The sequence below is a fragment of the Geotrypetes seraphini genome, chromosome 6, assembly GCF_902459505.1.
Source record: "Geotrypetes seraphini chromosome 6, aGeoSer1.1, whole genome shotgun sequence".
In the NCBI taxonomy this organism is placed as follows: Eukaryota; Metazoa; Chordata; class Amphibia; order Gymnophiona; family Dermophiidae; genus Geotrypetes; species Geotrypetes seraphini.
The window spans coordinates 228,182,942-228,205,149 of record NC_047089.1 but is presented as its reverse complement, the minus strand read 5'-3'; the positions used below and the strand labels follow the sequence as shown (position 1 = coordinate 228,205,149).

Below are 22,208 nucleotides of genomic sequence, written 5' to 3'. Positions count from 1 at the left end.
CCTTCCTCCCAAGGCACCATCCTACCATACTACACCACTGCCTGGGTCATCTAATTCCTTCACACCTATCTGCTCCAAAACTCCCTGGGCATTTAACGATCGGCGCTAAACCAGTTTTAACCTGTTTAGCATTGAAGTATTTTGGCTATCGATGTCATCGCGGTCTTTCAGTGGCGTAGTAAGAGGGGTGTGGTGATTCACCCTGGGCACAGTCTTTGTAAGGGCACGGCACCTCTCCTCCTCTCTTGGGCATTATCAAAAAAGGTATCACTACCAGAACAAAGGAAGTCATCCTGCCACTGTATCGAGCAATGGTGCGCCCACATCTGGAATACTGCGTCCAATACTGGTTGCCATACCTTAAAAAGGACATGGCAATACTCGAGAGGGTCCAGAGAGCAACAAGGATGATAAAGGGCATGGAGAACCTTTCATATGCCGAACGGTTGGACAAGCTGGGACTCTTTACCCTGGAAAAGCGGAGACTGAGAGGGGACATGATAGAGACTTATAAATCATGAAAGGCATAGAGAAGGTGGAGAGGGACAGATTCTTTAGACTAGCGGGGACAACAAAAACAAGAGCTCATTCAGAAAAACTGAGAGGGGACAGATTCAAAACGAATGCAAGGAAGTTCTTCTTCACTCAACGGGTGGTGGACATCTGGAACTCGCTTCCAGGAGAGGTGATAAGACAGAGTACAATAATGGGGTTCAAAAAGGGACTGGATGACTTCCTGGAAGCAAAGGGGATAGCAGGGTACAGATAGAGGGTTACTTCACTGGACATTAGGCGAACAGGGTATGGAAGTTGTAGGTTAGGAGCACTTACAGGTCATGGACCTGGGGGGCCACCGCGGGAGCAGACTGCCGGGCACGATGGACCCTGGTCTGACCCGGCAGGGGCAATGCTTATGTTCTTATGTTTCTCCCCCCCCGCTCCTCTCCTTGCCTTCCCCATACCTTTTGTACTTAACAGTCCAAAATTAGCGACAGGTCAGGAGATACCGTCGTCGTCGAAACACATGTCTTAGAAGTGTATACCAGTTCTTTCAATTAAATCCACTAGGGACATACACATTAAGCTTTAAATCCTCAAAATCAAATCAAATATATTGTGATAATGCAATTGAAATCATAAATAGTAAATGGTCCTCAGTATACACAACTCAAAGGTGCCTGCCAAGTGTAAGAGTTGTCAGCTGATTAGCCCAAAAGGGTCTAACGAGCATGATACATCCTTGGACCTAAGGTGCTAGTTCAAAGTGCAAAAAAAGCAAAAATAAATGTAACGTTATCACAATAGGGTAATAGTCCCTGTGAGGTAATACACAAAATCAAAATAGTCATTTGTCAGAAGGGAAATCGCCTAATCTGACGCCCGATTCAGGATAATTAACACAGTTCATAAGAGTAGATACTTATCTCCGGTGACATTTTAGGTCCCAAATAGATGGCAAATGAAAGAGTCCATGCTAAATCAAAGCAATACAGAGCTCCGTTACGGAGGAAGACCTCCTTCTTCAGGAGAAGTGCACTGGATGAAAAGGGTTGACGCCGGAAGAAGACTGAACTTCGAATGACTGGAATAATGGCGTATACTGGCATGTCTGGCCACTAATTGCATGTGGAAGTTCATAAAAATACTTTTTATGTGCTTGGGAACCATATAATATACTTGTATGTAAAGAGTATGTCTTATGCACATGTGTTAAAGGTGCATCTCAAGCGTGTCCGTTAAAAGCATATACCAGTCTGGCGCTGCCGACTGCATATGTCCCGCCAAAGCAATGTAAAAAAAAAAGCGTACATATCTTGCATTTTCATATTTGCATGGCTTGTTGTTAATTTTCCGCCCCTCCCCTCTTATGACACGCTCCAATGATGTGCTACAAAAAAAACACACCTATGATTGACGCTCATGTGTTCCAGTGATGTAGCTGTTCTGCAGTTCTGCAGTTGCTTTCTCCTACGATTGACTAAATGGGATTACGATGGACCTCTGTGGAACTCATTTGCATGTGATGTTGTTTGAACATCAATTCATTTTCAAATCAGACTCAAATCGGACAATTTACCGGCACTATAGCGACCCACCGAATTTTAATGGTGATTTTAGAGCATCCAGCTCTCGGTCACCTGTAGAATCAGATGGACCACGATGAGCCTAATTATCTCCTGAAAGCGTGGGAAGGACAGTGACAGTCACTTTCCGAGAAACACAAGTTAAATATAAGGGTTTTCTGGCCCTCCCCTTTCCCAAGGCCTGGCTCTGTAAATCAAACAGATGAGACTGATTCCCAAGACTCAAGAGTTCAGTTGTCATTTGTTTTGCTGATAACAAATTTGACCTTTTCTTTGAATGTTTACCCTAAGAAGCAGTACACTCTGAAGAAGGGCCACTGAAGGGTTCCAAATGCTTAGAATTGCAATTGATTTTTGCCCCGAAGATGAAGAGCCCGAGGTCGAGGGACTCACTTCAATCGGGGCGGAGCGCTTCCGCTGGCGTTTCACGGTCGGCAGGACTGGGCTCGCTGCAATAGAGACCGGAGGACGCTCCAGCGGGGAAGGCTTCTTAGCCGGCTTACCTGGGTGCGACGCCGGTGTGGTATCACGCGGCGTCGAAGAAGTAGGTGCCGAATGTGAAGGTGCCGATGTCGGTGTCGACGGAACGGGATCGGACATCTCGGCACCGAAAAGTAATCGCTGTTGTATCTGGCGATTTTTTAAAGTACGTTTCTTTAACGTGGCACAGCGGGTGCAGGTGGAAGCCTGATGCTCAGGACCCAAACACTGTAGGCACCAGTTGTGCGGGTCCGTGAGAGATATAGGCCGAGCACACCGCTGGCACTTTTTAAAACCTGGTTGAGGGGGCATGAAAGGAAAAACGGCTTCCGCCAAATCGAAGGCCGAGGCCTCGATAGTGGCAGTAGGCCCCGCCGGGGAAAAACCAAATTGAAGAAAAAATATAAGATTTTTTTTTTTTTTTTTTACAAAAATGAAATAAAAGAAAAAAGGCAATAGAGCCAAAAAGGTTTACGCGAGCGGGAAGGCAAGTAGAAAAAATTTCAACGGCCGTTGAAAAACGCGTCTTCTTAGCTCCGCGGAAACTAAGAAACTGGGGACCGCGCGCCTCTGTCGGGCGGGAAGGCACTCGCGCGTGCGCGGTGCGGCCTACTAGAACTTTCCAAGTTCTTAGAGTGCAATCACTCTAAAATTGTCCGTACCGGGGCTCCGTCGATGCCGTCACCCATCAGTCAAGAATATGCTGCCTGCTTGTCCTGGGATAAGCTTAGAATTGCAATTGATTTTGAATCACTGAAGACAGCCCTGAAGCAGTTTATTGCAACCAGTTCTGCGCAGAAAGCACTACAAAACCTTCTTGATATCGCACTAGTTACCTAGGTTGTATTGAATTTTTGTTTTAAACTGTTATGCTTGATGTTATGCTTCTTAAAAAAGCTCATTGATTACCCATCACTCACAGAATCTCATTCAAAACTCTTTTACTGGCATTTAAAGTTCAAGCCAATCGCTCCCCCTTGTTCATCGACCGGCTTTTAATTCCTTACGAATCCTCAAGGTCACTGAGATCATCTCAATAACATCTCCTTGCTATCCCCTTGGTGCGACAGCTGTTCTATGATACAGTAGTTGCGCCAACATTATGGATCGACCTTCCCCTAACCCTACGACAGGAAACTAGTTTAAATCATTTTAAATCCAATCTTAAAACCTCTCTCTTCAAAGACGCTTTTGAGATTTAGGAATAATTTAAAAAAAAAAAAGAAGAGAAGAGGCTTATTCCAGATAGCCCAACTTCCCTAATGTTTTCTCCTGTAATTTTAATATTGTATCCTTAACCTTTCTCCTTTTGTTTCAGGTTTTTGGGCTTAATAGTTGCTATAAGCCTGCATGTTCTTTCTCCCGACTTTTAATTAATCTATAATAATAATATGCTAAGCGCTCATGTGCACTCTTATCCCGTGTTCCCTGGGTCATGGTCTGTCGGGATGTGGCTGGCAGAGTGCACATGCGCGCTAAAGCGCATGAAAGGTGGTGCGGAGCAGCGGCTGCTGGAAGGAGGCCGAGGCGGCTGTCGGCGGAGGGCAGATGCTAATGCCTTCCCGGACTCCTGAGCCGCATACTCACTGCCCCGATTGCCAACCGCGGTGGCCGCCGCTGCGCTCAGGGTGAAACTGCCCAGTACCCCGAAAATAAAAGCAAAGGCACAGACAGTGATATGAACAGCTCAAAGAAGGCACGGGTGCAGCTCAGCCCAAAATGCAATTGCCCCCCCCCCTACAGGGTGCAGGATCGCTTTAAAACCGGCAAACCCATAGCCAGAGGAGCCTGATCCTAGCAGAGAGGATATGGGAGGGACAGGGAGAGCAGGGGAAGAGGTGCTGATGGACAGGGGGGTGCAGAAAAAGGAAGGGAGGTGTACTGCTGGACAGGGGGAGCAGGAATGGACAGGGGAAGAGGTGCTGATGGACAGGGGGGGGAAGAAAAAGGAAGGGAGGCCTACTTCTGGACAGGGGGAGCAGGAAAGAGGTGATGATGGACAGGGGGGAGGTAAAACAAAGGGAGAAGGGCTGCTGCTGGATAAGGGGAGCAATGAAGGGGTGGTGGTAGACACAGAGGAGGTAAAAGGAAGGGAGAATGGACAGGGGGAGCAGGCAAGGGGTGGTGGTGAACAGCCAAGGAAAAAAAAAGACAGAAAGAAAGAAAGACAGAAATACAGAAAGCGGCTAAGGAGAGAGAGAGAGAGAGAAAAAGAAATAAAGACAGACACAAACATATATATTCTAGCACCCGTTAATGTAACGGGCTACAAGACTAGTTTTTTTATAACACTGTTAAGATGTAAACCATGTTGGTATATAAAGCGGTATTTCAAGACATAACAAACTTGAAACTTGAATTTTTTTTAAGCTGTAAAAGGATTAGGTCCTGAATATCTGGAGAATTTATTGACCAGACGAAAACAAGAGAACTGACTCAATGATTTCCACAGATAAATCCAAGAAGAAACAAAAAAAACATTGTGGAGAAATGATGTTCCTGAGATGGATTTTAATATTATAATAATATTAAAACTTGGCAAACCCACATACAAACCTCTAGGACACAGTCCGCTGAAAAACTTTAGACCCTGGATCCAACACGGTCCGTGTTTCGACAGAATGTCTTCTTCAGTGGTCCCTATGAAGTCCTATGGTATAGATACGTGGATAAAAATGACAGTCAGATGACCGTATCATGGGCTCCGGAGTTCGGCTTCTTATGAAACATCTTCCTCGGATGACTCGTTCTGTGGTACTGCAAGAGCAACACTTCAAATTCTATTGCGGCTGCATGCTTCTCCATTTCGGGCCTATGTTTCTGGATACGCTCTCATGCTCAGTGTCCTCGGTGCCAGTCCACCCCTGCAGGCTTGCTTCACATGTTTTGGTCTTGTGACCATATTCAAACATTCTGGTCCTTTGTAGCTCTGTACCTGCAGTCTGCTTTGCATAAGCAGATTCTTTTGAGAGCGGATGTTCTGCTCTTTTCTCAGGGGGTTCATTTGGGTTTGTACAGAGGGGGCAACATGTTGTTACAAAAGGCCTCTTTGTTCGCTCGGAAGTGTATACTTTTGTTGTGGCGCCAAGCTGAAGTGCCGACCCTTACTATGTGGAGGAATGAACTGTTTACTCTGTTAAAATTTGAATACCTGGATGTTCAGAGGGGAGGTCCTGGGTCTTGGAGGAAATTCAGGAGAATATGGGCTCCCGTTTGGGAGGGATTGTCCCCTAGAGCTTGCAGTTCTTTATTGAACTTTTGACACTGGAGTGCAAGGTGGGGGAGGTTGTGAGGAGGTTCTGGCGGGGGTGGGGGGGTTGGTTTCTGTGGGTCTTCGTGAAGGACTAACGTGAAAGACCTGATTGTTTCTGCACTTCCTCTTATTGGTTGTTGGTTTGATGTAACTTGTTTTTATATATATGAAAAATTTAATAAAAATGATTAAAAAAATAAATAAATAAAAATGGCAGTCGGAAATAAACTGATCCATATAAACTGTGTGCAGGACAGGGGTTCAAAAAAACGAGTGAAAAGCCTGCACTATACTGCCTTGTGTTTATTGACCAATTATGAGTCACTGAGATCTTTAGAAAAGTGCTGTCTTTTCGGTGACGGGATAATCGCGCGCCAGCGCGCTGACAATACAGCGCCAACAATTCAGCGCAAAACAGAAGCGCAAGGGGGAAAAAATACATTTTTAAAGAGCTCCAACTGGGGGGTTTGGGGTGGCAACCCCCACTTTATTGGTTAGTGTTCACGCTGCCGTTGCGGGGGGTATGGGCACATTATAGAGAAAATGGAACTTTTCCCGAAAAAAATCAGAAAAAGTTCAGTTTTCTCGATAATGGAGGTTTCCAACCCCCTGAACCCCCCTCCAATAGCAGCGCGAACACTAACCATTAAAGTGGGGGGGTTGCCACCCCAAACCCCCTGTCGGAGCTCTTTAAAAATTACTTTTTCCCCCGCGCGCTTCTGTCTTGTGCCGAATTGTCAGCGCGCTGGCGTCTTGCGTGCCACTGACTATGTACCGCAATTTTGTAGGCAATTCGATGTTGGATTGGTAACCAGTGTGCACTTTTTAGCAAAGGGGTAACATGGTTCATAGACAACGGCGCAAAAGACAAAGGTGCGCGCCGACAACTGAGCGCAAGACGGAGGCGCACGCCGAAAAAAATTAGTTTTTAGGGGCTCTGACGGGGGATTTTGTTGGGGAAACCCCCCCCACTTTACTTAATAGACATCGCGCCAGCGTTATGGGGGGTTTGGGGGGTTGTAACCCTCCACATTTTACTGTAAACTTTACTTTTTTCCTAAAAACAGGGAAATAGTGAAGTTTTCATTAAAATGTGGGGGGTTACAACCCCCCAAACCCCCCACAACGCGGCGCGATGTCTATTAAGTAAAGTGGGGGGTTCCCCCCCACGCCCCCCCATCGGAGCCCTAAAAACAGTAATTTTGATCGGCGCGTGCCTCCGCGCTGCGCTCAATTGTCTGGGCGCGCCTTTGTCCCGGCGCGCTTTTGACCTGACACCGGGTAACATGTGTCTTTCTATAAATCATTTACAAACAAGTTAAACGTGCAGGTCCCAATACAGACCCTTGGGGCATTTCACTATTCACCTTTTTCCATTTGGAAAACTGACATGTGTAGTAGTTCTGCTCTCCGTTTTCATTGACACAGTTTCCAAACCATACTAGGGCATCCATAAATATACCGTAAAATACGATCAACAAACACATGTACAACAATAATGCAGCAGATTATTAAATTATTTGATATTGTGCTTGAAATTCTAGCGCTCAGCTGCTCTGTTAGAGTAATGTCTTCACAAGACACTGAAAAGACGGTTCATAGTCAGTGGCGCTGGGTGAATCAATCGCTTGGCTATTTTGCATGGGAGGGTCAGGATCGGATCGCTACAGGCTTTAGTGAATGGGATTGGAGGGAAATTTGGTCACAAAGGGCTCGCAAACCGAGAAGAGAATGATGTGAAGCCGTGAAACTTTTTGTTTCATTTCATATAATTGAATTGAAAAGTGTGGAATAACTCGTAAGTTTCACGGCTCCACATCATCCTCTTCTTGGTTTGGCTGAGAACTTTTCAACGGCCCCCTCGTAACACAGTAGCACCCTTTGATCAATTTCTCCCTAAGTCCTAACTCTGCCTTCAGAACACCACAAAGTAGCCAGTTTTGGATTGGGCTAAAAATGCCCAGTTCACCTCTCCTGGCCGTTTAAATGGTTTCAAATATCAGACCCAAAGTTATTAAAATGGAGAATTGTGAGGATTTGCCAAAACTCTTGTGACACTAGAATACTGGGCATCTAAACTGCAGATTAGAGAATGACACGGTGACAAAATTTGTCCCCATCCCCGCAGGAACTCAATTTCCCCGTCCCGTCCCCATGAGTTTTGTCGCTGTCCCAGTTCCTGCCCCGTTTCCTGTAACCTCTACCTTAACTGAACAAGCCTCGAACACTTATGATTTTAGAGAGTTTGAGGCTTGTGCAGATGAGGACAGAACTTAGGCATTGGTGGAATGAGGCAATATGACATCACAATCTGAGCTCTAGAATGTTGCTACTTATGATTTTAAAGTGTTTGAGGCTTGTGCAGATGAGGACGGAGCTTAGGCATTGGTGGAATGAGGCATTATGACATCACAATCTGAGCTCTAGAATGTTGCTACTTATGATTTTAAAGTGTTTGAGGCTTGTGCAGATGAGGACGGAGCTTAGGCATTGGTGGAATGAGGCATTATGACATCACAATCTGAGTTCTAGAATGTGGCTACTTATGACTGTAAAGTGTCTGAGGCTTATGAAGATAGATCTTACAGGAATGGGGCAGGGACAGGAAAAGAACTCGTGGGGACGGGGATGGGAAAATTAGTTCCTGCGGGGATGGGGAAAATTTTGTCCCCATGTCATTCTCTACTGCAGATGAGATTTTTGGAGGACATTATCAATGTGAGCTATGGTTAAGGTGTGTTATTTTTAGCACTAACTCATATTATTTTAGCACAGGTCTCAGTTTAAGGTAGTTGGTGGCGCAGTAAGGGGTGGGTGGGGTGGGAAGGTGGACTGCCCAAGGCACCTTCTTGGGGGGGGGGGGCAATGGCACCTCTCCTCCTCTCTGCCCATCCTTCCTACCCCTCCCCCATGCACCTGCCTTCACTGTCCCCCGTACCTCTAGCTCTTTGCCAGCGCAAGCGGCAGCTCCAATCTGCTGCTCATGCCAGTATCGGCTCTCCTTCTGACATCACTTCCTGGGGACGTCAGAGGAGAGCTGAGGCCAGCACAGGCAGCAAGTTGGAGATGCCGCTCGCCCTGGAGAAGTTAAAGAGATACAGAGGAAGGAAAGAGGTGCATGTGCGCGACAAGGGAGCATGAAAGGAGCGGGGAACAGGTCAGGGGGCACTTCCCACCCTTATGATACCACTGCTGGTAGTTACTAATAACACTGCGCAACAAATTTTAAGTTTATAGAATTTGACCTCCTGTGCATGAAAATAGCCCCAGTTTTCTCCTATCACGTATAGTTTTTGAGCAAATCGCAAATATTTATAGCATGAGAAGTCATAATGTAACGCATTGTGCCGATTTAAGAGTTCCTATAAATATTATTTACTAGAATCATTTTGCTGTTGAAGTGCGTTCATAAACAAGATTAGGAGCATCTCTAATTAATGTCCAACAATAGTCGGCCAGCATTGATGAAGTCCATCTGCCCTGATATCGTTTCTCCATTGTAGCAATGTCCTGGTGAAACCTTTCTCCGTGCTCATCTCTAACGCTACCAAGATTATCGGGGGGAAAAATCCAGACCGAGTGGAGAAAATGAATTTTTAGTGACATGTTGCATTTGAGATCACAGAATGCTTTAAGCTTCGCCTCCACCATTTGGACATAGTCTGGTGCCTTCCTATTCCCCGGAAAATTTCTCGATTACATTCTTCAATGCTATCCATGCACTTTTCTCACTTTAGCTTAAAAATCTAATTTGAGACAAACAGTTTTAATATTTCAGAGACTCCTAGCATTAGAAAATATTGCGAAAATGTTAATTTTTGCATTATAATGCTCTTTTGCCAAAAATCAGAGGGTTATTCTAAAAAATTAAGGTCAGTTTTGAATTCAGTGACCCCCAAATCACTACAATTCATGCACAGTGTAATCTGGGTTAACAGCAAAATAACCTGTCTTAATGGTAGCCAGTGTTGATAACTTCCCCCTTAATGTGGACAAGTGCAAAGTGATGCCCAGTGGGAAAAGTAATCCTAACTTCAGCTCTAAAATGCTGGGTTCTGTGTTAGCATTTTGAAGCCATTGTTGATACTGTGTTGAAAATTTCAGTTCAGTCTGCCATGGTTACGAAGCTGAAACTCTTAGGTATGAGAGGGTCCGTCTGTTTAATTTAGAGAATCATTGACTTACCTGTTTGGATAAGTCACCGTGTGAAGCATTTTCCCAGGGAAATTGTCATTCAGCCATCGATTCGCTAGAGCTTGCTGGATGTTTGGTCTCTTAGCGGGATCTGGCTCCAGCAGAGATCGGAGAAAGTTTATCGCCACTGCGGGGATGAGGGAGGCAAAAAAGTCATACATGTTACACAAAGTTGGCTTCTTTTTGAGGCCAGAGTTCTTTTCAAATTACCATAGCTTGTTTCATATTAGAGAATGACACGGTGACAAAATTCATCACCGTCCCCGTCCCCGCGGATAACCGCGGGAAACCATCTTCATGTCATTCTTTAAGGAGAGAGGGAAGAATCAGAGTATGAATGGCCACAACCACTGACCCACAAGCTTTGCTTTGAAGAATGCTGGGGTAGAAGGACTGAGGTTGAAACAGACACTACAGAATGACAGTCTCTGGTATCCAGAGCAGATATTGTGATGTCATAATGCCTCATTCCACAAGTGCCTAAGAGCCAATCACATCAGTGATGTCACAATGGCTTCATTATCCTTGACTCCCATAAGAATCAGAGTATGAATGGCCACAACCACTGACCCACAAGCTTTGCTTTGAAGAATGCTGGTGTAGAAGGACTGAGGCTGAAATAGACACTAGAAAATGACATGGGATATTTCCCGCGGTTATCTGCGGGGACGGGAACGGTGATGAATTTTGTCACCGTGTCATTCTTTACTTCATATGTATCTTTACTCTCACTTTCATTGTGCGACTTCTCCTAGATATAGAAGATGAGGTCATTTTTCTCTGATTTCATTTCCTTCTTCTAAAGACATAAGAAGGTTTGGCATGACTCAGCCATTTCAAGCTGCTAGGCTTTGGAAAGAGATCTTTAAGGCATTTACTCCTCTCGCTCATATCTATCCTTTAGGAAGAATGTCAAGCCCATGCTCTTCCAAAAAATTGTTGTACAAAAGGGTGCTTAGCTTTTTTTTCACGCTTTTAATCTTTTTTTTACTTTATTTAAACTAATGTTGGCTCAGAGCTTTGTTCTGGCTCTTGATGATATTGTAACCCACTTTGAACTTTAAAATTAAGTTGGTATCTCGGTGACTGTGAAGAGTAACTTAATGGAAAGCATTAAAATTTAGTTCAAGCTTTTTCAGCAGTAAGTTACGTTCAGGTACATTGTGGCATAGTGGTTAAGTCCCAATCCCTTTCCCTTTGAGGGGAGCATGGCATAGTGGTTAGAGCTACAGCCTCAGCACCCTGAGGTTGTGGGTTCAAACCCTGTGCTGCTCCTTCTGACCCTGGACAAGTTACTTAGTCCTCCACTGTCCCAGGTACATTAGATAGATTGTGAGCCCACCAGGACAGCTAGGGACAATGCTTGAAGCACCTGTATGTAAACCTCTTTAAGTGTGGTTGTAAAACTACAAAAAGGTGGTATACAAGTCCCAATCCCTTTCCCTGATGTCATAATGCCTCATTCCACCAATAAAAGCCAACCTTATCAGTGATGTCACAATGGCTACATTGTTCTTACTTGGTTCACTTCTGATATTGGAGGAGAGTGTGGCACAGTGGTTAGAGCAACAGCATCAGCACCCAGAGGGTGCGGGTTCAAACCCTCTGCTGCTCCCTGTGACCCTGGGCAATCCTCCACTGCCCCAGGTACATTAGATCAGATTGTGAGCCCACCAGGACAGATAGGGAAGAGAAGTACCTGTATGTAAACTGCTTTGAATGTGGTTGCAAAATTGCAAAAAGATGGTATACAAGTCCCAATCTCTTTCCCTGATGTCATAATGCCTCATTCCACCAATAAAAGCCAACCTTATCAGTGATGTCACAATGGCTTCACTGTTCTAACTTGGCTCACTTCTGATATTATATTGGAGGAGAGTGTTGCACAGTGGTTAGAGCAACAGCATCAACACCCAAGTCACTTAATTCTCCACTGCCCTAAGTACATTAGATAGCTTGTTTGTATGGAAACTGATTTGAGCGTGGTTGTACCAATACAAAAAGGGGTATACAAGTCCCAATACCTTACTAGCAATTAGGTGGTTGGGGACATGGGCAGGGTTACCAGACATCTGGATTTCTCCAGACATGTTCTCCTTCTGAGGACATGTTGGGGGTTCCGGGTGGCTTTTCAAAACCCGGCACAAATCACATCAGGCAGGGAGGAAGTCTGCGGATGCCACGTGCGTGACATCATCGCGTGGCATCCACACATGCGCGGATTTCCTCCCTGCCCGGCAAAAGTAGGCAGCAGGGGGCGGGATTAGGGCATTACAGGGCAGGCCTGGGGGCGGATCTAGGGGTCCGGATTTTCTGATTGGAAAATCTGGCAGCCCTAAACATGGGATCCTGCAAAGTATGCGTGTCTGGGGTGTTCTCTGATGGCTGCTCTGTCCTATCAAATAGTGGCATTCCTTTATGAATTGTCTTTTGGGGGGGGTTTTGGGGCGAGGGTTTGGGAGGGGAAGAGTTTATAGTAGATTGTAAACTGCCTTGAATTTGTCCCCATGGTTAACTGTGGGGAACCATCCCTGTGTCATTCTTTAAGAAGAGAGGGAAGAATCAGAGTATGGGCACAGCCACTGACCCTGTGACATCCAGAAACTATTGTTCCACCTTTTTGCTTTGAATTTACCAGAGTTTTTAGAACAGAGGCCCTTTCTCTTTTGTTTTTCTTGCTCACCATATATAGAGTTCAGGGGATAGTGTTTAATAAATGCAAGGGGGGGGGTCTTTACATGGGAGGGGCTGCCAGTTACATGCACACCTTATAGAAGACTGTAAGTTACGCTTGCCCTTGCTGCATTTACGTGACGGCAGTTACGCCAGGTCTATGGCTGGTGCAACCAAGTGCATAAAGTTAGGCTACGCTGATGCTGGATTATACTAGCGTTCTAGAGTGGAATCATGGCACCCAGGTGGGCGAAAGTCACAGAGACTCTCACCAGGTGACATTGGGATGCCTAAATGGGGTTTTGCTGACAATCACAAGGAGCCAGAGTGGGATTTGAACTCTGGCTTCCCCTGTGTTTAGCCTCTTGCTACACCACCAATGAGTCTGCCCTGAAACAACTGATGAAATTGGTTGCCATGGATTATAATGGTGTGCAGCGGCATAAGGAAATAGTTCCGAATTTTTACCTAATTCAGCGATCAGGCACTTATTAATAAGTAGTCTATGGCAACCATCATCATCTATAATATGCAGGCAGTTACTTTAATGGCTCCCTCTTCTTTCTTGAGGTATTTCTGGGCTGGATAAAGCTCCCATCCCCCAGCCTCTGTTCGGGGCCTCTTTCCTCTAATAATCACTTACAAAACCCATCATCCCTTCTGAGCTGTGATTTAAGCTGCAGAGCAGCTGTGCAGAGCACCAGTCCCTGCAGTCAACATAATTATACTCCGCTCTATCAGTGAAACTGCCACATCCAATAAAACACCCAAGGTGGAAGATAGGGAGCCTGCAAGACAAGCCCTACTCGATAGCCCCCTGAGGGAAGATTCTTAAAAACAGAAAACGATGACATCACCAGCCAGGTGGATGCTTCTTTGACAATACTCAAGCATTGCCTCCTTTACCCCTTCTTTTTTTAAAATAATTTATACAATTTCAAATTATTTTCCAAGCATAACATCTTGTATACAAAGTATGATCATGAAAAAAAAAATATTCATTCAAATGTATCAAACATATGAAAAGAAAATAGGAAAAGCAAATTGCTATTTTGAAATTTTTACACTCGAGTCCACAAAATTTCGATCCAAGACTTTAGAAAGAGTAATTTTAACTTAACATAATCATATAATAAGACCAGTATAACTGTTGCTGTCAGAGAGCTAATTATTTACTAGGGTATAGATGTTCCTTCATTCCTTCTTTAGGGAGATAAAACTAATTAGATAAGACGGATCTACAAAAACATATTTTAAGGAGTAATATCTAATAACACACTTGCAGGGGTATCTAAGAAAAAAGAGAGACCCTCTAATTGGGTCACCCCAGGTTTCAACATTAGAAACTCTCGTCTTCTCTTCTGCGTCTCTCTCGAGATGTCCGTGAAAATCAGAATCTGAAGTCCCAGGAAGTCCTTAGCCTTATTTTTAAACAAAAGTTTAAGAATCTAATCCTTGTCTAGAGCTAATGCTCTGCGTTTCTGTAATAGGTAAATAGTAAACCCTTGTCAGGGGAGGTAGGGAATCTTCCGGTATTTTTAAATTTTCCATAAAGTAGCACTGTACCTTATCCTTTGAAGGGATTGTTGAGATTTTGGGAAAATTTATCAAACGCAAGTTACTAATGCGATTATTGTTCTCAAGAGCTTCCAGTTTCCTCCGCATTATTAAGTTATCCTTTACAAACAAGTCCTGCTTTCATTTAATCGTTGTTAACTCTTTATCTCGTTTCTGAATTTCGGTTTTTACAAAAGTCACATCCTGTTTTAAAGAGTTCATTTCTTCCTTTTGAGTTTTCAACTCCTTATCCAAATGTTTTATCTGAGGATTAATCGAAGTCCCTAGATTCACCACCAAATCCCAAAGGGCATCTAGGGTGACTTCTGGGGGTTTAGTCACTGGAAAAGAAACTGCTGGTGAAATTAAGAATTGTCCCTTGAGTTGTGTGGGTTCATTCAGGAGGAGAAAATCACTCCGAGCAGTCTCAGATAGCAAGCCCTCCGATATGGCCTCATGGGGCGAGAATACTTCCCCCTTGGGCGCATTCTCGTCTTGCGGTAAGCTATCTCCCAGCGGCAACGGCTGAAGAGTTGGTGACCTTACGTCTGGGCTCAAGGTAAAGTCCAGCCCAAGGGTAGGCGCCGTGGCACTACTCTCTGCCGGCATTTCCAGCAGGCGATTCCCCGACGTTTACCCCTTCTTTTAAAAAGCCCGATAGCAAGGGCCGCTGCGGTAACTTCCCAAAGCCTGTAGGGGTTTAAAGGGCTTTGAGTTTTGCTTTATTGGGAACATGTGAAGTATTTAGGAGAGAATAGATATGCTTATCTAGTTTTTTGCAGCTTGTCTTTAGAATAAGATTTATTGAAAATGTTTTCCCATGGATGTAAGGGGTAATTTTATAACCTCAATTTTGCATATGGGAGAGTGTGGCACAGTGGTTAAAGCTACAGCCTCAGCACCCTGGGGTTGTGGGTTCAAACCCACGCTGCTCCTTGTGACCCTGGGCAAATCACTTAATCCCCCCATTGCCCTAGGTACATTAGATAGATTGTGAGCCCGCTGGGACAGATAGGGAAAACTGCTTGAGTACCTGAATAAATGCATGTAAACCGTTCTGAGCTCCCCTGGGAAAATGGTATAGAAAATTGAATAAATAAATAGTTTCAGTCTCTGGTAACCAGAGCTTGTATTGTGACATCACAATGCCTCATTCCACCAATGCCTGAAAGCCAACCTCATCAGTGATGTCACAATGGCTTGATTGTCCTATACCTGGCTCACTTTTACTACATTATGATCTCTAGAGTGGTGCAGTGATTAACGCTATAGCCTCAGCACCCTGGGGTTGTGGGTTCAAACCCACACTGCTCCTTCTGACCCTGGGCAAGTCAATTAATCCCCCCCCATTGCCCCAGGTACATTAAATAGATTGTGAGCCCGCTGGGACAGAGAGGGAAAACTGCTTGAGTACAATTCATGTAAACCGTTCTGATCTCCCTCTGGGAGAACGGTATAGAAAACTGAATAAATAAATATTAATGGTCTCTTTTAAAATACCAATTGCTGTAAAAGGAGGCACCAAGATTTTGGAGAATTAGATCTTATTTTTGATTACTCCAATGCTCATTAGTTATACCCATTAAAAATACATGATTAAATCAACTTGTCAAAGGGGGAGGGGATGGGGGAGGGAGGGAAGGGGGATGACTCGGGGGGGAGGTAACAGTACAGGGCGCTGGGATTGGAGGGCAGTTTTCTAGTATGCGCCCGAGGGAGATGTGGGATGGTTGTCTGGGTGGAAGATAGTTGTTATGTACCTCTGGTTTAATTTTTTACTAAAAACATGTTGAGCTAATTCATAGTTTTGTATAGGAAGGGGAGTAACTTGGGGAAGGGAGGGGGTTCTGTTTTATTGTATATAAAACATATTTGGTGACCGTGAGTTGAGACTGTTCTGTTGTTCATTGTACCGTTTTGTGCTGTCATCAATAAAAATTGCTTAACCTTGAATTAACTTGTCTCTTCTTTGATATTTCTGGGTCATAGACTGTAAAGTCCACCTGGTATTGTCCTAGGTTCCAAATGCTGAAGTTGCCGTCCAAGCTCACTCCAGCCTATCTAACCAACCCGTTGTTTGCAGGATATCTACCGTAACGTCCGGCCAGTAATATCCTCATGTTCCACGCTAGTGGAGTTCCCATTGATGCCATCCTACATCGAATCGAAAACAAAAAAAAACTGTACTAATGCTTTGTCATTAGGTTTCCTTGTTTTTTTAAAAATGTATTTTATATTAATCATTGGTTAGATTTGTTTACATTGACTTTGTGTAATGTATTTTCTTATTAGTTTTTATGTGCATTTTATTGTTTAATTTTGATATTTTGTGTATCTAATACAGTATCTCTCAAACTGTGTGCCAAGGTACAGTGGTGTGCCCCGAAGACATGTTGGGTGCGCCACGAGAGATTCTAGAATTTTACTTTCTTTTTTAAAATCCCCTTCATAAGTATACACTAGAATAGATGACATGTACCTCTGTCCCCCACTTTGTTTAATATTTATCTTACTTCCTTGGGAAATTTGTTGCAAAGTTTAAAGCTCAAGTTCTACATTTATGCGGATGACAGCACTATAGTCATCCCGTTAACTTGTCTGTCACCGAAGTTCATAAATTTTTTAGCAATTATTTTAAGTCAGATTGAACTTTGGATGACTGCTTATAAATTAAAATTAAATGTGGAAAAAACTAAAAATTTTTTTAGCAACTCCCAACGATAAGGTTAAAGAAACAACAATACACGTGAATGGGTTGGACTATAATATAGAACAATCCATAAAAATATTGGGAGTGACTCTGGATAAACATCTGACATTGGAACAACATACGGATTTATTGTTTAAGAAATGTATCTCTGTGCTTTGGAAGCTTTGTACCATTAAGAAGTATTTTGACGAAACTTCCTTTCGTTTATTGGTACAGTCTTCTATCTTAAGTACTCTTGATTACTGTAACATTATATATCTAGGTGCTTACAAGAAAATTTTCAAAAAATTGAGAGTGATTCAGAATACTGCCGTTCTCCTCATTTTTGGTTTAAAAAAAATGGGAGCATATCACTCCTTTTTATTTGAAACTCCATTGGTTGCCAATAGAGTCGAGAATTCTGTTCAGATTTTCTTGTATTTGTTATAAATCAGTTTCGGGTTTGTTACCAGGTTATCTTGTGTCTCATTTTTCTTTGAAAATAGAGCAGACAAGACTTCTCAATATATATCGAGCTAGAGTAAAAATGCTAGAAGATAAGACTACATAATCTTCACATACACTCAGAATTGTGTAATCCGACCAATAGCCGAGGCTCCTATAGCCGAACCCTCCGTCCCATCACTATTTCCAGTTTACAATTTTGACCTCTCAATCCTATACTCTTTGAGAGTTTCCACCTCACTGTTTAGCACTTGTGACTTAGTCATTTTTCTTTGAGTCACGCCAAAAAGACCACACATAGAGTGCACTTGTTTTCATATCCCTCCATAAAATCCTGTCATTATAAGAAGTTTCTTGAGAGAACTCTCTCATTCAAGCCACTAAATTGAATGTATGGTTTGGAAAAATTATGTTAGAGGTCTCTTCCTATCTTGATTTTAGAAAATTGTTAAAGACTGGTATCTTAATGCATTCTGCTTCATTTTTTTATCAGGTTCCTTATATTCAACTTGATGTATTTTATCTTTTCTATGTATTACTTCTTTCCCTGCCATGCAGGTATTTTATTGCCTGTCTGGCTAGCATTTAACAGTTCTTTTTAAACTGTCAGCAATGCTTCCCCAATTTTAAACTGTTGTTTTCTTTTCTGCATTATATTATAAATGCTATCTGTCTTTATCTGTTTTTAAGTCCATTATTCTAATTTGTATTTTATCTGGATCCCATGTATTAGCTCACCTTGTTGTGAACTGCCTAAAACTTTTTCGGTATGGCGGTATATAAGAATAAAATTATTATTATTATTATGTACATCAAGTACACAAGAGTCTGTCAATGTAATGAGCATCTGTGTGCATAAGGATACAAGCGCCCAGGCAAGCATTATTCTTTGACATGATTGGTCCTTGAAAACTAATGGCAAGTAATTTGTTTTATTTTTTTTATGCAGCAATTATCCTAACTTGAGCAACAAAGCAATCAAGGCTTTGTTACCGTTTGGATCTTCTTATCTTTGTGAACTTGAATTTTCAGCTCTGACAGAAATTAAACTGAAAAAAAAAAAAAAGAATGACTACGGATGGTTGTTGATGAAATTCGTGTTTGCTTGTTGACTATCGAGTCACGTTGTGAGTTAATTTGCACTCAAAAACATGCACATCCATCACATTGATTAGCAATTCTATTCCATATACTTTAGTTTCACCATTGTTACAATTACCCATACACAGCTTAAAGAACTTGAAATAAAAGAACTTGAAATAAATAACTCTCTAATTTAATTTTTTGTTGGTTTTGCAATTTTATAATTTCAATTGTAATGTGCTGTGAAAAAAATTTGCTCTGTTTAGTGTGCCAGAGCTAAAAAAGTTAAAGAGGCTCTGATCTAATGATTTATTCTGTTTTCTCTAAATTGTAACTTGCCTGAAGCTGTTTGATGAGGCATATCTGCAGACAGAGTAAAGTAAATAGTTACCTGGGGAAAGGTGACCGGGAAGAGGATTCATTTCTTTCTCCACCATCTTTTGGTACAAAGCTCTGAGGCTGAATGGCTCCACGGTGAAGGGCAATGTTCCAGTCAGCATCGCATACATATTCACACCTCTGTATATAACAAAGCAAAAGTAAAGTCCCAAGTAGGGCTTAGGTAAGAGAGAAGCAAACACATTTTCACATAATCTGGTATGGCTGGACTGACCCCCTTCTCTTGATGCTGAGATTGCTATATTCCACTAGGGTAGTGCTTCTAACCCAGACCACAAGGCACATCCAGGCCTGTCGGAGCCCAGTTTTCGCAGCATGTACCATGCTCTTGGTTTCATGTTGATTCTCAACATCCACATTTGCATATTTTTTTGATCCAATTACTCATATTAGGACCCATGAGGAAGGCGTATTGGTCGAAATACAGACCGTGTTGGGTCTTCCTCAGCATATGCATATGTGGATTGTTTTTGAATTTGCAAAAACAGACTGAATAAAAGCCTGCATCGAGAACATCTCCCAAAAAACCTCCAACTAATCTGCAGCAATGGTTGTGCACCGAAACCAAAGAGAAGACTGCAGAGATGTACAAAAATGCCAAGTCTTTAATCAAAGTCAATAAAACATTCGTCTTCAAAGAATGGTTCTCTTCAGGTTAAAAACCTGGACCCGCCACAGTCCATGTTTCAATAAACACTTCTTCCTCAGGGATCCAAAATGTATGAAATCACACTTTTGAAGAACCAATTGGAATACAACTTAATAAAAGCTGCTTTGATTTTGACGAGCTGAAGGAAACGTTTCCTTGGTAAAATGTTGGCTTTCCAAGCAGCTCTATGGGAGAAAGAAATTGGTATATATCTGTTTTCTGTATCATATTCAGTCTGTGGAAAAATGTTGAAAACATATCTTTTTGGTAAACATCATGATTAATTTTAGCTTTTTAAACTGTTGGAAATTTACTTTTTGTTAAATTTTTTGACCGATTATGATCTGCTAAACATTACATTACAGATTTCTATTCTGCCTCAACCTTGCAGTTCTGGGCGGATTACAAAAGAGACATCTGGACATTTCCAGGATGATTACAAAGAGACTTCTGGACTTTTCCAGAAGAGTTACAAGAAGAAGAACATTTCCAGAAGAGTTACAAGCAGAATGGAGTAGTATAGTTTAGGGAATGGGATACGGCAAGGAAGAATGGGCTATTCCAGTGGATATACAATTCGGGATGCTGTACAGATAGGAGATAGTGCAGTTTCAGTATATATGCGGTTAGGGAAGCAGTTGACAAGCTTGGGCTTTGAGGGGAAGGGTAACTGGTGAAGGAGGGAGGAAGTGGGAGTTACACTGAGGAGAATCCAGGTTGGAGTTATGACATCTGTATAAATTTTTTGAATAGATGGGTTTTGATTTCTTTGCGAAAAGATTTGAAATCTGTTAGTAACTCTTGATCTGTAAACCGTAAGGTCGCTGCAGTATATAAGAACTAATGTAATGTAATGATACGTTTCGTTTTCAGTTTTACACTGTGACGGATTAGTATCAGACTTTCCTTCAGCTCACTAAAATCAAAGCAGCTTTTATTAAGGTGTATTCCAAATGGTTCTTCAAAAGTGTGATTTAATTGACTTTGATTAAAGACTTGCCATTTTTGTGCATCATCTCTGCAGCCTTCTCTTTGGTTTCAAGAACAACTCCTCCGCAGTTTCTTTTGTTTTGGGGTTTTCAAGATATCCACAATGAATATGCATGGAAGAGATTTGCATTCGAAGGAGACAATGCTTATTCATATGAGATATCCTGAGAACCCAGCTGGCTGGGTATGCTTAGGGTACCAGACGTCTGGATTTTTCCCCAGACATGTCCTCGGGGTCCAGTCAGTTTTTCTTCACCCGGCACTTTGTCCAGGTTTTGTAAAGCTTCCAACAAATCCCTGCCGGCAGCGGGGGGTGGGGCTTGGGTGGAATTGGGGGCGGGACTGAGATGTAATGGGACAGGGATGGGTGAAACTGGGTGGGTCCCGCTTAGAGGCGGGTCTAGGCGGGGGGGGGGTCTAGGTATGCTCCAAGAAATGGACTGAGAAGCCCTGCACTAGGGTTTAGAATGACAGAGACAATTTGGATTTTTTTTTTCCTGATTTTACATTTAAAAATACGCTTGACTTTCAGTGACGGATACAAAATAGATATATTCTGCAAGGTGCAAGCTGGATTATTTTGATTGGTTGATTATTTTGTATATGGATGATTTTGATGTTTTGTTATTTTCTAAAAATTATGTAATTATATCATGAATGTTATTCATGTTATATCATGTTATATCATGAATGTTATATCATGAATGTAGAATTTTAAATTTGCGGTCTATACATTTTAATAAATAAATAAAATAAGTAGATGGGTTCTAGAATAGCGTTAGATGAAAGGATCATTTCTGCTGCTAGAATATACCGACCCCCCTTACTACATAAGAACATAAAAATTGCCATCTCCGGATCAGACCCTGGGTCCATCAAGTCTGGTGATTCGCACATGCGGAGGCCCCGCCAGGTGAACCCTGGCATAGTTTTAGTCCCCATATCACTGTATCTCAAGGGAGATGTGCATCTAATTTACCCTTTCTATGTTTCTATAACCATAAGGCTCTATGACATCGTAATGCAGGTGTAAAGAGCTTTAGCCTATAGGGAGAGGACATGCAAATATTAAGAACCTTAACCAATAGGGAGAGGAGGAGATAGTGGATGCTGCAGATGGGAATACTGGATGGTCCATTTGGCCTTTAGCTGCCATCATGTTTCTATGTTTCTATATTTAATTTATGATAGGCTTGGCTATTCAATACTGATAGAAGGTTTCAACACAGTATAAACATTAGGGTGAGATAAACTAAATTACCCCTGAAATACCTTCTATATATTATTGCTTCAGACCCTCTGAAATGCCACCAAGTGTTCAATTAGATTTTCATGACACTTGGCTTTATGCATTTCTAATTAAATGATCAACTTTTTTTTTTTTTAAAAAGGCTGTTTACTTGATTTTATACTTATATTAGCATCTTGTCTAATTCATTGGTGGTCGCGTCGTGAAGTCAGAATAACATCAAGGGAATGGAGCCCTGAGGAAACCCCACAGGGGTGAAACATGTTGGCAAAACATATCCCTTGTTTCTCACCACCTAAGATAAGTACAATACATCTTTAAAAGTTGTTAAGAACATAAGAAGTTGCCTCCACTGGGTCAGACTGAGGTCCATCTCGCCCAGCGGTCCGCTCCCGCGGCGGCCCATCAGGTCTGCGACCTGTGAAGTGGTTTCTGACCACTTC

General features: G+C 42.6%; 1 protein-coding gene across 1 annotated transcript in view; it reads right to left on the bottom strand.

Moving 5' to 3' along the window:
• HUNK (hormonally up-regulated Neu-associated kinase) overlaps positions 1-22,208 on the bottom strand; it is a 119,743-nt gene that overhangs the window by 33,692 nt on the left and 63,843 nt on the right. The window contains exons 6-7 of the mRNA XM_033947489.1: positions 18,870-18,997; positions 10,003-10,138 (exon numbers count right to left, since the gene is read on the bottom strand). Coding sequence (XP_033803380.1) covers positions 10,003-10,138; positions 18,870-18,997 — 264 coding nt within the window. The remainder of the gene's footprint in view (positions 1-10,002; positions 10,139-18,869; positions 18,998-22,208) is intronic.